The sequence below is a fragment of the Zonotrichia albicollis genome, chromosome 4 (genome assembly GCF_047830755.1).
Source record: "Zonotrichia albicollis isolate bZonAlb1 chromosome 4, bZonAlb1.hap1, whole genome shotgun sequence".
Lineage (NCBI taxonomy): Eukaryota > Metazoa > Chordata > Aves > Passeriformes > Passerellidae > Zonotrichia > Zonotrichia albicollis.
In genome coordinates, this window is record NC_133822.1 from 54,161,498 (window position 1) to 54,177,960 (window position 16,463).

Below are 16,463 nucleotides of genomic sequence, written 5' to 3' on the forward strand. Positions count from 1 at the left end.
TCTCCCCATTTTCCTCACCCTCTGCTGTGGTGAAACTGCCGCAGCTCGTCCAGGAAAGCGAGTCCCTTTCTCCGCTGGTCTGCGTGGTTTTTACCCGTCGAATTTGCCATTTTTGTAATAAAAAAGGTTCTCGTAAAAAAAAAATCCAATTAGAAAAAAAAAAAACGGCCGACAACAACAACAACAATCCCCGGCTCCTCCTTGTCTTTAAGAGACCCAGGTGCCCGTGCTCGGCCGGGGATCAGCCATGGAGAGGGGCTTGTTTAAAAAAAAGTTTAAAAGGAATAAGGGAGCCCCGAGAGTGTGGTAATTGCGAGTCCTGTCTCCACACAACACACGGGCGAAGAGGCAGGGAGGGAGAGGGGCACCTCTCAGTAATTCCTCCTCCCGCGGCTGCTGCCTCTCTCAGCACCACAAACCCAGCCGATCCAGCCTGCACATGAGACTCAACATGGTGCTGCTGGATCACACAATGAATTGGGTTACTGTTGTGGTGGGGCGGGGGGGGAGCCGGAGTGAGGTATTGACAGTGTGTGTGTGTTACAGCCGCGGCTCCATGCGATCTCCCTCCCTCGCTCGCTCGCTCCCTCGCTCGCTCCCTTACACACACACACTGTACAGCTACGGCGGCGGCGGCGGTGGCGGCGGCAGCGGGATTCACTTCTCTTCTCGCTCAGACAAAAAGATCTGAGGCCGCCGTGCTTCTGCCTGGACGAGAGCGCGACACAGCGGGCCCCGGAGGCCGGTTCCGGTACTGCAGGAGGCAGCTCCAAAGGCAAAAGCCAGCACAGCCCCAGCAAGCAGTTCCTGGCGGGGAACAATAGGCTCCTCTCGCCGCTAAGGGCTCATCTGCAATGTGCCGCAAACTTCACACAAAGCCGGGCGGAAAGAGGCGAGGGAGAGGGAGAAGAGGGAGGAAAAAAACGGCTACTACCGGCTGTTCCGGGGCGCGGGGCCGGTGCGGGGCCCTCCCGTGCCAGGCTCGCGCCGACCGGCCTCTCTCCGCTGGCTGCCGGCGGGGGGGGTGGGGGTGGGGGGGCGGGGGGGCGGGAAAGGTGGATTTGGAAAGCGGGGACGAATTTTTTAATTGGACTAAACCCAACTCCCTGAGTTCAAGGGGAGAGAAAACAACAACCGAAGGGGGCACTGGTGGGATGTGGACTTTCGGAAAACTTTCCGAGTCCCCCGGGCCGAGGTGTTTCCAAGGGCAGGAAGTCGCCCCGGATGGCACGGCGGGGGCGAGGGGGGGGCAGCAGGAACCCCTGATTTCGAGGCATGAGGGCTCTAAAACTCCCCAAAGGAGAATGCCGAGTGCTCCCCCGAGTAGGAGGTGCCCTGGAGAGGTTTGTCAGTAGGAGCCTAGGCTCAGGGTCACTCCATGAATATTTCTTATTCCTTCTTTCTCTTGGGATACTACAGTCTGTAATCTAAGTGTCTCAAGACTGCTGTACACAATCTAAGCCGCTCATATCTTTCTGTACATTGACAAATGGAACATGCAGCACAAAATTAATGGAGGAAGAAGGTCTTGGCCCTCACCCCGGATGGGCAGCAGCCCCCACTGGCACTACAAGCGCTAGCCCTCTGCCTGTGGTGTGCGCAGTGTTTGTAAACATTCTTCCTCCTGACGTGTTTTCCACTTGAGAAACCAGGAGAAGACCTGCATGCCGACCACGGTGGAGCTTGGTGCCACTTGGAGTAAACAGGAGCAAGAAAGGGTCCATGAAGTGGACACTCCAGGGTGAAGCGTGCCTTCCATCAAACCTTTGCTCCTCAGGTAAAGCAAGCAGTGCCCAGGTGGGCATTTGTCCTTCCCCGGCATGCAAACAGCCACAGGTGAGTGCTTGCTCCAGTTTAAGAGACTCTGAAGGAATATTTGCCCCTCGCAACCTCTACACTGAAATCCAAAGCTAGAGGCCTACAGGCTTGGGGTTTTTTTAAGCAGAACTCAATAAAGTCAGTAAGGAGCTGTGTTTTAGAATCAATGGCATATGATGGCCTCCAGTGAGCACTTAAAGAAGGAAATCTGCAATTCCTTTCTACTCTGTGTACTAACTTCAGAAAACAATATTTTTTCAAATATTTTTTCCTTTCGACTGGTTTGTTGTTTCAGCTTGAATATAGAGACAGATACAATAAAGCTTGGTAAGCTTTGCCCTGGGTTCATGATCTGGGGGAAAAGGACAGAGAAATAAATATCCGAGTTTCAAATTAACACTCTATACTGAAAGTTGGTGGTGTGTGGATTTCAGAATATGAAATGCATAGTGTCTTATTCACTGTAGCATTAAGACCCTTCCCTCCTCCCCCCTAAAATTAGACCTTCAGATCCTGGTTTGCAGCTCCTGTCTCTGACACTTTGAGCTTCTGCTATTTCAGCTACAGTATGCGTTAAGACTGTCAAAGCCAGGATAATACAAATTAGAGAGGTTTAAAACAAGCGACTGGGGGGCTAAATCGCTGTTTTAGACGCACAGTCAAACCTCCCTTCTCGGGAGGGCGGTGGTTTTTAATCGTGCCTTAAAAATTCCTTAAAAGCAGGGGGTCTCCCCTCCGCGAGGGGCAGTCGGCAGAGGTGAGTCACCGCTCGCCCGGGCGCCCTGTGAGGGGAGCGGGAGGCCGAGGGGAGGACAGACAAGTTGCGTAGCAGGGCTAGGTGGGTTTCCATGCTAAGCACAGCAATTGCGCACGGTCCCTTACGTAACTGTCAGCCGGGGATTCCCTAGATGGGGTCACTTTATTCAACCATTACATAGACCCCGGCCGCCGCTCCGGCGCGCCTGGGCTGCCGCGGCCGTCGCGACTGAGGCTGCGGCTGCTGCAAGGGAACGCAACGGCTTCTCACAAAATGGCGGCGCCCATGGAAGCGGCAGCCCCATTTTGTGCCCGGCAGAGCCTGTCAACAAACACCGACTTGGCCGAGGCTGAGGAACAGAAGGCGGCGGCTCGTTCGCGTTACGGAGCGCAGAGGGAGGAGAGCGGAGGATTTCACCGCCCTCCTGCCGCCGAGAGGAGACTCTGGAGCGCGCGCGTTGGGGGAGGGAGGAGAGGGAGGTGAAGGGGGACGCGAGCAGTGAGCGAGTCAGAGGCTGCGTTATCCCAGCGCGGAACTGCCGGAGCTGCGGCGCGGGGGAGGGGAAGGCGAAGGCCAAGGCAGGCGGCCTTGGCGCTGCCCTCGCCGGGGCGTAGCTCCCGCAGACCCGGGGACTGCGGAGAGCCGGGGGCTGCAGGAGCGGCTGGCGGCGCCGGGCCGGGGCCGGGGCCGGGGCTGGGGCTGCCCGCACGGGGGGCGCTGCGCCCCGCTCCCGCGCTGCCCGGGCGGACGGGGCCGTTCCTGTCGGATTCCGGCGAACCTGTAATGAATGACAGGACGATCGAGCTCCTTGTGTAGCTAACTAGGTCACTGTCAGCACTTAATTACTGTTTGTTTCATTTTAGTGCGTGCCTTATGAATAAACCGGCTATTAGGCTGATGCTTCAAGTAACATTATCCAGCACCAAGGTACAAAATGTCTGTATTGGACTCTGATCTTGCGATGCTAGCTTGGTAGTAATTACTGTTTTACATTAACGATGTCTTGGTTGTTATAGCTTGGTTATTCGGCTTATAGCTGAAACAGGTGGAGATCCCTTACGATAAGGTTGTGAAGCTGATTCTAGTATGACACCACCGGGCTTGTTTGTTTTATGTTTGTAAATCCTCCGTTTTCAGAGATAGAGAAGGGGCTCTTGTGCATTAAGATTTTTTTTTCTGATCTATTTGTCTTAAAATGCATGCTTTTTAATAGTATTAAATAAAGGAAATTACCTATTTCTGATGTATGTTATAATTTTTAAGTGTACCAAAATTACCTTGATATTAAGGAGTTTTGAAATATCTTGTTGCATACTAAACAGTCAAAGCTCAAAAGCAGGAAAAAGGAAAAAATCTTGCTATTTAGTAAAAGGTCCTTTTATTATTCTCTGTATAGTATTTGTCAATGCAATTTGAGTTTATTTGTAAAATAAAGCCTCTACTGTTTGTAAATGTTACCGTATACAGTGACTTTCAGTGTATAAATATTAGAGAATTCTTGCAGACAGACAGGATAGGTTCAGTACCCAAATTGTCACTATTCAGTGCTGCTTGCATGGGTTTTTTGGCCTCTCTGTTGGTTGGGGTTTTTTAAGTATAGCTATGTTAAGTGAAGGTTCTGTTCTAGCAGCTGTATCCTGTGTTGCAGGGGGTTTTTTGTTTGTTTTGGTTTTGGGGTTTTTTTTGTTTTGTTTTTATTTTTGGAGGGGGGATTTGTTTGAGTTTGGGTTGTTTTTGGTTTTCTGTTTTTTTTTTTAATCTTTAATACTAAATTTTGGGCTTATTGCTTGTCTTCAGTATTGCTGCTTTAGAGAGAGCAAGCCACCGTTGCTCTTCTCTGTGTGCCACTAGCTCTGCATTTGCTTTCTGGTGGGTGAAATATTCTCACTCATTTCCATTTTTGCTTGTGCTGCTCTTGAATTGTGGCAATGTTATGTTCTGGTGAGTGTAACTAGTATCACTAGCTATGTGCTACTTGTATTAAACAGTAAACTGTAAATCCTTAGAAACTGAAGTTAATTTTGTTTGTGTGTATGTGCATGCGCTATATACATGAGTTTTGAAAATGCAGCCTATTAGATGGACTATAGAATCCAGTGAATTCCCTCTTAAGACTAGTATATAATAGAGGTGCAATGTAAAAATAAGCACAGGAATTACAGGATGAACTTCTGCTAGAGGAGAGCATTTCTGGCCAAGTTGGCAAATTTTAGTAGCATGTAGCTCAGCCATATTTAATAAAAAATGTCAAAGTGTTGGAGCAACTGCATATGCTGGGCTAAAGACTTTACTGTTTGCTTAACTTGCTGTGGCAAATGCACACTTCAACAGGGAGGGGTTTATTCAGTAAGCCCTACCCCTTGTGACTGAATAATACTTTGAAATTCTTTATTACATTTTAGTGTGCTAGTTTCTTTTAAAGATTCTGCTACTTGGTATAGACCATAAGTGACTAGTCTTCAATGGTACACCATTAAATCATAAGTGAAAGGTCTTATGCATGAAATTAAATGCTAAACAGCATAGTGAAGGTGGGAAAGTGGAGGTCCAGCATTACAGCCTACTGTTGCACACTTGCTTACAATTTTCAGTACAGTTATTGGAACTTAACTACCTCAGGAGGGTTGAGTTAGACAATCTTAAAATTTAAAACACTTTTACATTGAAAAGACCCACCTTCTTAAGCTGTTTATTTAAATAATTTATGACACTTATCCTCCTAAATCTTCCAACAGGATGTGCACCTTCCTCATTTCAACTTTATGGTATTGCTACTCAGGAAATAAAACAGAGGGAAATTTTGGCTGCGTAAACACTATTGAAAATACCCAAGTGTTGATTAAACACTTTTAAAAATGCTATCTGTAAGTACTGTAATTTTTTAATACTTGCTGTTCTTCACAAAGGTCCACCTCTTGGAATTAGTGAGTTTCATGGTCATCTAAACTCTTAAGTTAGAAGCACTTCAAAGTGGATGGTTTTTCAGTTGTGCAATGAAGTATGAAACACAAAGCAGGAAAACCCTAAATGCAGCTGAAGGAGAAGTAAAAATAAATACGTAAATGCATTCCCACTTGATTTCAAAACTGCTATACTTTTGAAATCCTAATTCTTTTGTGTCCTGACTTAGGCGTTCTGAACACTCGAGGTTTGCAATACTTCAGCAGTAAGTTTAGAAAGATTGTCAAATTCATATCGTTTTCTTGCAGGCAAAGAAAAAAGATGCTTTATGTTATCATAACTGTAATGCAGATTAGGGCCTCAATGGCAGAAAATGTTTTGGTGTTCTAGCAAGCATTGGTGTGTAGCACAGAAGTCATGAATGTCCTGACAGCAAATGGGTGCAGGTTTTTTCTTAAAAAAAAAAAAAAGTATTTGGTCTTAGTAAATTACGTTTACCTTTAATCTCACACATTGCTTTATGATGACCTCTGTGTCAGTGTGATCTGGTGGATGGCACACTTCCCCCTGCCACTATAGCTGTACACTGTTCCCTGAAATAGCACTAGTGTGATTCATGTTTCTGGTTGAATGTGTGAAAGTTTGATTGAGATGCAAAACTGAGAGAGTTCTTCTGAATGTTAAAAAGGAACTGTGCTCAGAAATACAGAAATGATCAGATTAAATTTGTCAAAGGGTTTTTGTAGATTAAGAATTAATTAAGAATTATGGTGTCATACTTGGACAGGGAAGGTCCAATTAATTTAAAGCCAAACCAAACCTAATAACTTCATGATGTTTGTTATAAGTAACAGTGGTGAAATCCTACTAGTAGGAGAGTTCTCAGTACTGCAGATTTGCCAGCAATATTTCATTGTCACGTAGGACTGTCTCATCTTTATATTTTTACCAATTCAAATGACAGTCAACAGTAGCTAAAATTATGTTGAAATTTCTCTGAGTAAGCAGTTGCCTTACCTAACTTGCATATGGGCATAAATGAAAAGGGAAGTAATTTGTGCAACTGTGAATGTGTGGACAGACAATACATGTGAAAATTTATGCATTTCAGTATAATATATGCTGCAAGAACACTTCTGAAAAATAATAAATAAAATAAATACTGGCCAAATAACATATAACCGAAGTAATCTATTAAAATTGCCCAAGCAAATCAAGAACTTAAAGCAGTGAAAACACATGAATACTCACAGATATACTTTGAAAGGAAGAAATTTGCTATTGTCTAATTATGATTCTCAATGTATCTGTTGGTGATATGCTCAATTTGGATTTGGCCTTATAGACTGCTGATAGTTCATTGCATATGTGTTGTGTTGCCCAGATAAAAGGAAGTGTTTTCATTTTCAGAGTAACTGGAAAACAAATCCCCTCACACTTAGTGCATTGGTAAAATGCTGGTGTGATAGCTAATTTGAAAATCACACTTAAAACCTAGGACTTGAATTTTTAACTACAGTAGTGTCTAATAGAGCTGAAAAAAAAAGCTAATGAGAGATAGTTTTTGAAGTTGTTTACTATGAAGAGTTATCAAATGTAGTTGAGTATCAGTTCCTGTTGCTTGCAGAGACAGGACAGCATTTAAAGCTCTTGGGGGAATCTATGACTGTTAGCCTCCAGATATTATAAAAACACTTATTAGGCTGAGCTGCTCCTACTTCTGAATTTTGAACCTTAATGTGAGATCTGTCTTACCCAGAATCTTGCTGCAAACTCTGTTCGTAAGCAATGAAAATCACTTAGGAAAATGTAGAAATGGCGTGTGTGTGCATGTGTGTATATATATATATATGAAATATATATATTATATGTTTTAATATATATATATTATATATATACTTTTTTTTTTGGGCTTCTGAGGATCTCAAGGTCCTTATGTTTAAGAGCAGTTGATGCACGGTGCATGTGTATATATATATATATATATATATGAAATATATATATTATATGTTTTAATATATATATATTATATATATACTTTTTTTTTTGGGCTTCTGAGGATCTCAAGGTCCTTATGTTTAAGAGCAGTTGATGCACGGAGCAGGGTCAGTATCTGGTTCTGAGCTGAGATGCACTTAATAGTGTTGAGAGAGGAGTGAGCACAGTTTCCCAGCCCCTTACCAAAAGGCAAAAGTGCAGTCTGGGTATTTGGGGTGGAGCCGTGTTCAAACGTGTTGCGCAAGCCGCTCTGCTTAGCCTTGTCCTTATCTAGCTTGTGTGCGGTGTGGGGAAACGGCACACTGGGGAAAGGTCTCTTCCCTCCGTGAAACTCCCTCGCTTGTAATAGAAAACAGGCAAGAAGCTGGAAAAATTCTAGCACGCCTGCTGAAGAACAAAATAGGGAGAGGAAAGAAAGTGGAGACTTGAGCAAGGGAGTGAGTAAAATCTGATAATTTTGAGTGGGACAACTCCCTCTCTGTGTTGCTTTCGAGCAGTGTCACAGGTGACTTTAGACAGACATCTCCTTAGGTGCATTTACCCTAAAGTTTGTTTCTATCTTTTGCTGACTTGGGAATATTAAGTACTATTCACACTTTATTACAAATCAGGACATTAGACTTCTTTGTTTATCTAAGTATTTTATTCCAGTTTGTTGAACAGGAACTTCCAAGTGGCTTGAGTCACATGCTGCACCACAGACTGCTTTGTAGTAAGTTCCCCAGCATAAACAGGAGTGGCCTGAACTTACAGTGTGGTCTCTCAGAATGAAACTTCTTCCTGTCTTATTTCATCCTTCACAAAGTTTCTCTAGTGATACTTTACAAAGTCAAAATAGATTTTTTTTTTCATTAATGCTACAAGTTTGGCTAGATTTATAAGACAATGAAGTGAATTAAGCCTATCTGTAAATGAAACCCTGAGAATATTGTGTTTCATCTGTTACCTCTATTTTAATAAGTCCAGGCTCATTCTTCACTTTGCTTTAGGAAAATTAAATAATGTCACAGTTTTTCCTTTGAGAGGTTACCGAGCTATTACATAGCCTCCATGGTGTTCTATTGGAATTAATCGTGCTTAGAAGTTATGAAAATGGAGTTGTGTATCCTTAAGTCAGATGTTTGTGTTATGTTTGCAGTAATATACAGAATTTATGTATATAATATACAGTATGTATTTGATATTGTGAATTTACTCAAGTAATTTTTGTTGTGAGGAGTCATCTCAATTTGCCAAAATACGCAAATTAAGTTTTCAAAGATGTTTATAATTTTTTTAAATATTTGGGTAACTAGCTGCAGCCAAGTTAATCTCAGGATCAATTTATTTATTTGTAGAAGAAAACACATAGACATTCAATTTACTAATTGTTTTATCTGCCAGAGAGTTCTTGACATTAAATAAAAATCTAATAGTTTCTGTTTGTGTCTGAACATAAAATTATCTGTAATTACATGCAAACCTTAACATATATGAAACTTGAATGGAAGAATTCGGTGCTCATTGCTTAAGTTTTCCATCTGCGACATCATGCATGTGTATCATGATAATCCTTAATTATACAATCACTTTTTTAATGCAAGATCCTTCAGTTGGAGATGAAAACTTCTCACTGAATTAAAAAAATAGAAAAGTTATTTCTCTGTATCTGATGTTAAGTGTTTGTCTGCATACCCTTTTCTTTTTTTTTTTTTTTTTGCTTTTCCTGCAGGCTTTTCTAAAGTGATCATTAGATGAGTATCTGAATGCTCATACTAATGAGTACCCAAAATTCTGAACTAGTAGCATTATCATCACTATATTGCTGAGAAAGCTAAGGCATAGAGGGATTCAATAAAAGAATGGCTGCTAAATTTGGTTGGTTTTTATTTAATCAAAGCAGAGTTTCACTGAATATAATGTACAGGTTATTTGAGGGTAGAGGTTGTTCAGCAGTAGGAGTGCTAGCCATAATTTTAGAGCTGTGTTAAATTCAGTGATAGGCTTTTTGTTGAATTTGTGGGTACATACTGTGGTCCTATCTGCATTATTAGGGCTTTTCGTGGTGCAGCATTATTGGGATGCTCTGTTCCTCGGAGCACTTGCAGTGCTGAGAAGGCTGTATGCCTACGGTAGATTCTCCTTGATATTTCTGCATTTTCCAGCAGCTTGAATATAGAGCTCAGAAAATGAGAAGCACTTCGTTAGAGGCCTCCAGTTCGATACAAGAAACTCGCTACTCTGTAAATCCCTGATATAGCCAGAAATAGAAGTGGTGTGTACCCAACAGGATGCATTTGCAGTAGCTTCCCAACATCTCCTATCCCTCCCTCCCCGCGAGGCAGCTGCTGGCTTTTGGTGGGGCCTGGGTGCCAGAAGAGGGAGCACGGAACACAGCAGAGCCCCAGCCTGAATGTCCCTGCTGCTGCCTCAGGTAGGAGGAACTCTGAAAGGACCAACCTGCAGCATTACTGATGCCACAGGTTTTTCAGAAAACCCAGCTTCTAGCTCTTAATATATTTTTCATTATTACTATTTTTTACTGTACATGTGCCACTTGAGATTTAAGAGCTTTTAGCTTTATCACATTGTTCAATAGGAAAACTGCCCAAAAGGCATATTTCTGATTCAAAGGCTACCCTCCCACTAAAAGGGTAAAAGGTCTTTTCAGGTACATTAAGAGGTTTTTTTAATGTACTTGCGTAAAAATAGGAGATTTTCCTTCCTCAGTTTCACACTTGGATTTTGTTAAATAGTTCTTTTGAAAACATCAGCTTGAGGCAGACACGTGACCTGGAAAATTTAAACTCAGGTAGTATTAAAGTCAAAAAACCAGCGTATTTTCAATTGTTTCTTCTAATAACATGTCTTAAAACCTGAAGCTCTATTGAATTTCAACCCCAAAAACATATCCTAGTAGCTGTTTGGCTGTGTTTGCGTTTATAGTCATATACAATGTGGTTGCAAAATACCTGCACTGAGCTCAAATACAGAAAGTCAGCTATCCGTTAATATACATAGCTTATTCCAATATAATGCATATGACTCAGAATAACTCTGTCCAGTACAGAGACATTACATGAGAGGAAGGTAGCAAGTCCTGTACTTCTAATCTAAGTAGTAAAAAATACTCTTTGCAGTGGTAATTCTTGGTTCTGGCTTCCTCCAATGAGTTTAGGTCTCTGGGTAGCTGAAGCAGTTATATTAGGTACACAGACTGAGTCTTCAGGAGTATTCAGACTGTATCCCTTCACTGTGCAGAGCTGTGATCACCACATCCAGTTCTAACTTATTACAGGACCACAGTCAAAGAATAGAACAGTTTTATTAACCAGCCAAATGGCATGGGAGAATTCCCAGAAGGTTACTTAGTTTGCTAATCTCTGCTCAAGAGGTTCTGGTGGCTCCATTGCTAGCAAAGGCTTAGCCTTGTAAGTACTGTCTGTCTTTTTAATTTCTATTTATTTGTTTAAGTTTTAAGGAAGGACTGGCTGATGAATGGCTAGCGTTTGTTTGTTTTGTTCTCACTTCGCTACTACTGGCTTCAGTCAGGTCTGAGAATGGTAGAAGAGCTTTACACAGCTGTGTGCTTTATTTCTCCTTACCCCCTCCACATCTCATTGTCACAAAATGTTTGAAACATGTCTTGTGATTAGAACACCAAAGGCTACTCCATGGTCACATGCCTCTTTCTTGATGGGGGGGAACACAAAAAAAAAAAAAACCAAAAAACCCCAGGCAAACAAGAAACCAACCAACCCCAAAAAGCACAAAAAAACCCCAAAATTAAAAAAAAAACCCACCCCAAACCTATAGTTGTGGAAAAGGAAGAGTTTCCAGTTCCAGTATACGATCTTCCTATGCACAATTACTGTAGAATAAAGAGGTTTATGGCTTGAATTCAGTAATACTGTTATGTAAAAAAATATTTTCATTGAATACTCCACTGGCTATTTTGATGATATTCTCAACATCTGGTTCCAGGGAAGAGGCAGAAAGAAGGACTTGCTTTTTGTTTGTTCTTGCTTGTTTCAATGACCAGTTGTGGTTCCTAAGTATAGAGGTCAGTGAAGCTGACTTCTATATGCCTGCAACTGGTTCAGTGCTGGCTGGAGGGAATCAGGCACTTCTCAAACAAATCGTTGAAGCAGCTTCAATATTCTTCACCATCTTTTCATGGAAAGCGAGGGGATGCGAAGTTAACAAATTTCTGAAGGAAAAACTGGCAGACAGGATTCTAAATGGCCTTTTGGTAGCTCAGCACATCTCCCCCTGCCTTAGTATGACCAAACTCCACCAGAAAACATATGCTGTACAGTTGCCAGCATTTTATAAAGCTGTCATGCACATTGAAACACCACAGCTTTCTAGGTGTTTTGAAAGTGGTGTCCTGTTTGATGGAGTTTTGTCCATTGCCAGACCATAGTACTGCGCACTGGATGTTATAAACAAATTTTAAAATAGCTAAAGCAAAGCCACTGAACACCTAATTGGGTTGTTACTGCCTTAGTAAAGCTTGCTGATCTTTAATATGGAGTAGCTGTAAATATTACAACCCACAGCTTTGTAAATGCAAATAAAGTAATGGGAAGTTTAACATTTGGGAAGGAAGTAGTAAACAGGCATGTGCAGGAGCCTGGGTGTGTCAGGGGTAGAGGCCACTGCAGGCCAGCTATCTTGGGTGGCACATTTGGAGCACAAACTATCAAACGCAGCACTGTACCAGCTTGTGCACTGTTCTTTGTGCTGGTGCCCCCACCTATCAGCCAGAGAGCAGGAGCTCCTAAAGTCACAGCTCCCAGCATTACTTCCAAGACATGAACTCACTTACCTAAAGGAGGTTTGTATATCCAGGAGTTGAGCGTCATTTCTCAGAAAATGCTGGATCATCTCTTAAAACTGGAGTACTAGTGTTCTGTGTAATGTCTTATGAATGTTTAAAAGTAGTGAGGATTTAAGTACTGATTAAGCAGTTTGCTTTATCATCCTTCATTCATGTCAAAATTAATTGGACTAAACTGCTGCCAATTCACTACTCAAAGATGGTAAGTAAAGATACTTGCAAAGAAGCTCACCAGTTGAGCTCATGTTCTGCAGCAATGTTGCCAACTAACTTTTACTAAGAGTTTACAACTTTAAAGTACTTCATATATATCTTGATCTCTAAAAAATGAGTTTTAAGCATTTTTGTAAAGATGGAAGAGAAAAATAGATTGTTAACAGTTTTTGGTCTGAATATGAGATAGAAAGCACAGTTTGAATGTATATACATTTGTAGTGTTTGATCCCAGAGTTTAGCCATACTAAGGTCTTTCTCATATACTCCATGATGAACCACTTAGACAAGAAATAAGGGTGTGTGAGGAGGAGATGGCAGAACTGCAAGCAGACAGTAGTTGTGTTACTCCTTTGCACATCAGTCACTTGTGAAAGTACACTGTAATTTCTCTAGAACTTACCAATGTTTTGCACATTGTTATATTGGTTTAAAAGCATTTTATACTTTTCAGTTGTTATTTAACTTACAGACACGAGCAATAAAGTTTTGTTGTTTGAACTTCTGCCTGATTGTAATGAAAGAAGAAGTACAAACTCTGCAAACAGATTTTATAGAAGTATGAAAACAGAGCCAGCAGTTTACACAGTCTACACAAATGACATGTCATTACCACAAACTAGCTACTACAGGAAGTAACTCTTGAGTTATGTGCCAGATTATGTATTAACTTGAGACTCTGCATGCATAAATTATTTGGGGACATATATTCCATGTTCTTTAAGAGCCCCTTAAACCTCTGGGGAAGAAAAATCCTGGCAGACAACTCCTAACTCTTTTATTGGACAATTTTTGATATAAAAGCTCACATCTCAAAATGTGGAATGTAATGTAACTAAGGAGGTAGTTGTTTCGTGAGATCACTTCTGAGATGTGAAAGTACGTGTGCACAGGTCCTCTTGACCAACATGGGTCTCTCATGGTGCTGTTTCCTTAGAGGAACAACTGAGATTTTGGGTAAATCCCTGATGCTGAAAACCTGCAGATAAATAATTTAGATAATGATGTTGCTAATCTAATGCAGCAGTTGACTTGCCAAACTAGTAGCTTATGAATTTGTAGCCTTTCTAGTCTGGGTAGCTTCTGAATGTTAGTGATAGCTTTGCCCTCCAGCAAAATGGCTTTCTACAGTTATGCGCTAAATACTCAAAACTGATGGCAGAATCTGGAATCATTCCTAGTAGTTAGGTAACAACAAGTTGTTCCACAATTTCTTAATAGCCTAAACTAGGTGCTGCCTCCAAAAAGAAGCACATCATGCATCTTTGTCCTCCATTCCTTCCTCTTGGCATTAGCATTTCACACACCTGTACTGCAACATAGATGAAGATTAATTCAGCTGAAAATTTACAGGAAAAAATTGTCTTTTAAATGGACTTGCAACCACTGTGTAAAGGGCAGCATCAGTGCAAGAGAATGTAGAAATAAGAATCAGAGAAAGACAGGACTCCTTCTTTCTCTAGACCTCCTTCAAAGGCTCCAGCATCCACACTAATCAGATAACAACAGGACAGAACACTGTCCCCCTTGTTATCACCGGTGAAAGAGTGGAAGAAATCTGAAGTCAAGGCAGTTAGGTGCTGCTGGCACTTCCTTGTTGCTCTTTAAAAGGATGATAAAGTGATGACTCTCTTGATAAATATTTCCTCTAGTTTGCTTAGCCCAGTTGTCACAGGCATTTTGAAAGGAGTGCACCTGGCTGAATTGTTAACTGTGCTCTTATTTCTTTTTCAGGGGGGTTGAGGTACAACTGTCATCTTGTGGTGTTTTTAAGAAAACAGAAATAGAAAACTAACTTTCATTTTATATGTAGCATGTCCGTGTGGGATGGACACAGATGACACAAAAATGAGTTAGGAAAGGTTTTTTGGCTGATAACAACAGTGTTATATTTTCCTTCTGTTGCCAGCTTTGGGTCTGTTTGCCCCCAAACTTTGTGCTGCATCCAAAGACCTTAAATTTGGAGTCTGCAGGCCTTGTAGATGGAGAGAAGTTGAGCATAAAGAGAGCCTGCTGAGTATTTTCAAGACTGAGATTTGGAAAGAAGTTTCTCTCATCCACTTATGAAGAATCTAATATAGAACCTTTTGGAACATGGCACATCTATATTTAGATTTTCTTTACCTATATCCTTTTTTCCCTCCTTTATTTTTATATGGACAAGTTTTGAAATAATTGCATATATGAAATAAATTCGACATCTAAAGTCTTGCAAATAAGGGATGTTGTAGGAGTGGTATGCTTCCTACATGTTTTCATATAGATGAGAGGGACAGAGGACATGATATCACAGGCTTTATTTTGGTAAGCTTAGTGGTTTCAGTCAATATTAAACCTGAATACTGAAGTACCAAAACACTGCCTTGTCTACTCCTGCCCTCCCATAGACCTATCAGTTTTAGCTCTCTGTAATTCTCATCCATTTTAGACTTCTTTCCATCTTCCACTTCCTTGGCCTCTTCTCAGTAGCACTTTGCCACTGGAGCTACAGAATATCTATCTGGAGGTTCATGACACCCCCGTAAATGTGGAGGGGAGAAGGAAAGTGCAGTTAATTCCAGATTTAATTTTATGCTGCAAACAGTAAAATTAAGAAACTGAAAAAGAAGTATAGACTTTTTAACTGTTGATTTTCAATTAGAACTCCTTCCCTTCCCCATGCAATTATATAAAATCCATGCTGTGCTTTAGGAAAATGGGAATGGGGAGAGGTAGCTCTTCTAACAGCTCACAGCAGAATTTTTACCATTCCAGTGATGCAGAAGGGTTTGTCTGGAGCCCAGAATAGTGCAGCATCATCATCCTCATACCTCCTCTGTCTTCAACAGCTAATGGCTCAGTTTTTGCAGAATAGTGCAATGGCTAATCCTGTGTAAGAGTCCCAGTACATGTGTGACTAAATTTCTTGAAAGCCTTGGAAGGCTCCAGAAGGACAAGTCAAATGCTTCTGCATAGGAATGAAAAGATATGTGCAGTTTAGACTTTGAGACAAGCTCAGAGTAGTCAAAGTTAAGTAAATTAATGTTATTCAGTGAAAAATCATAAGACATAATGAAAAAGAATCTGCATTTATTATGTGAGTAAAGCAGAGGATATGGGAGGTCAGGAATGGAAATGAAGAAACAGGATAACTTATCTTACCCTCTTTTAAAAGCAAAAATGTCATGTTTTAGGTAAAAGTCCGTACTTTTCTAGCCCAGCTGTTGTGCTTCACATGAAACTGAGAAATACTATATAAAGCACTTGCTGTTATGATAGAATTTCTCTCTTGCTTTACTGCAGTTCCCTTCTAAACCAGGGCCTAGTTCTGCAATTCATCTATAATAAAGGAGCCAGGTGCTTCAGAACTGCCAAGACTGAACTGGGAGGGCAGCATCACAGTTTTTCTTTAACTGTAGTCATTGGTGTTTCACATACAGTTAACACATAAAGTTAACACTTTAGTGGTTAACTAAAGTGGTTAACTTTAGTTAACCACTAAAGTTTTTAATTTCACTTAAGATCCTTCAAATCCTTTTTATCTTGTTTTTTTCAAATAGCTATTTGAAGTTTTCTTTAAGTGGTAGAAAAAAAACCAAGATCAGCTAATTATTAAAAATGGAGATGCTAAACATGACTCTTCAACTGATACCAAACTCAGTTTTCACGCAGAGTATTTTCCTATTTCAAGAGAACTTTCCTGTAATCTAAAAACATAACTGCTTATTTGTGAAATCTTCAATAACATTATGGGATCTTTAATGTATAAAGTTGTGCATGGAGGTAACTGAAAGAGCTTGGCTGAAGAATGTAAATGCTTCCTGGCAGAGACTCTGTTACCTTCAGGACTAACAATTTCCCATCACTCAAGCTCAGAGACTTTTCCTTTTTTTGTGTAGGATATGATTTAAGGAGCGCCCCACACAAGTTTCTCTTGGGGACAGTGCTGAGATGAGTATCAGAGAGGAAAAGAGT

General features: G+C 41.2%; 1 protein-coding gene and 1 long non-coding RNA gene across 2 annotated transcripts in view; one reads left to right on the forward strand and one right to left on the reverse strand.

The window, feature by feature from the left end:
- ARID2 (AT-rich interaction domain 2) overlaps positions 1-1,008 on the reverse strand; it is a 98,549-nt gene extending 97,541 nt beyond the window's left edge. The window contains exon 1 of the mRNA XM_026797039.2: positions 19-1,008. Coding sequence (XP_026652840.1) covers positions 19-110 — 92 coding nt within the window. The 5' untranslated portion in view covers positions 111-1,008. The remainder of the gene's footprint in view (positions 1-18) is intronic.
- Positions 1,009-1,845: 837 nt separating this feature from the next.
- The window catches only part of LOC141728851 (uncharacterized), a 34,106-nt gene continuing 19,488 nt past the window's right edge, over positions 1,846-16,463 (forward strand). The window contains exons 1-2 of the long non-coding RNA XR_012580096.1: positions 1,846-2,575; positions 3,439-3,502. This is a non-coding gene — a long non-coding RNA (uncharacterized LOC141728851). The remainder of the gene's footprint in view (positions 2,576-3,438; positions 3,503-16,463) is intronic.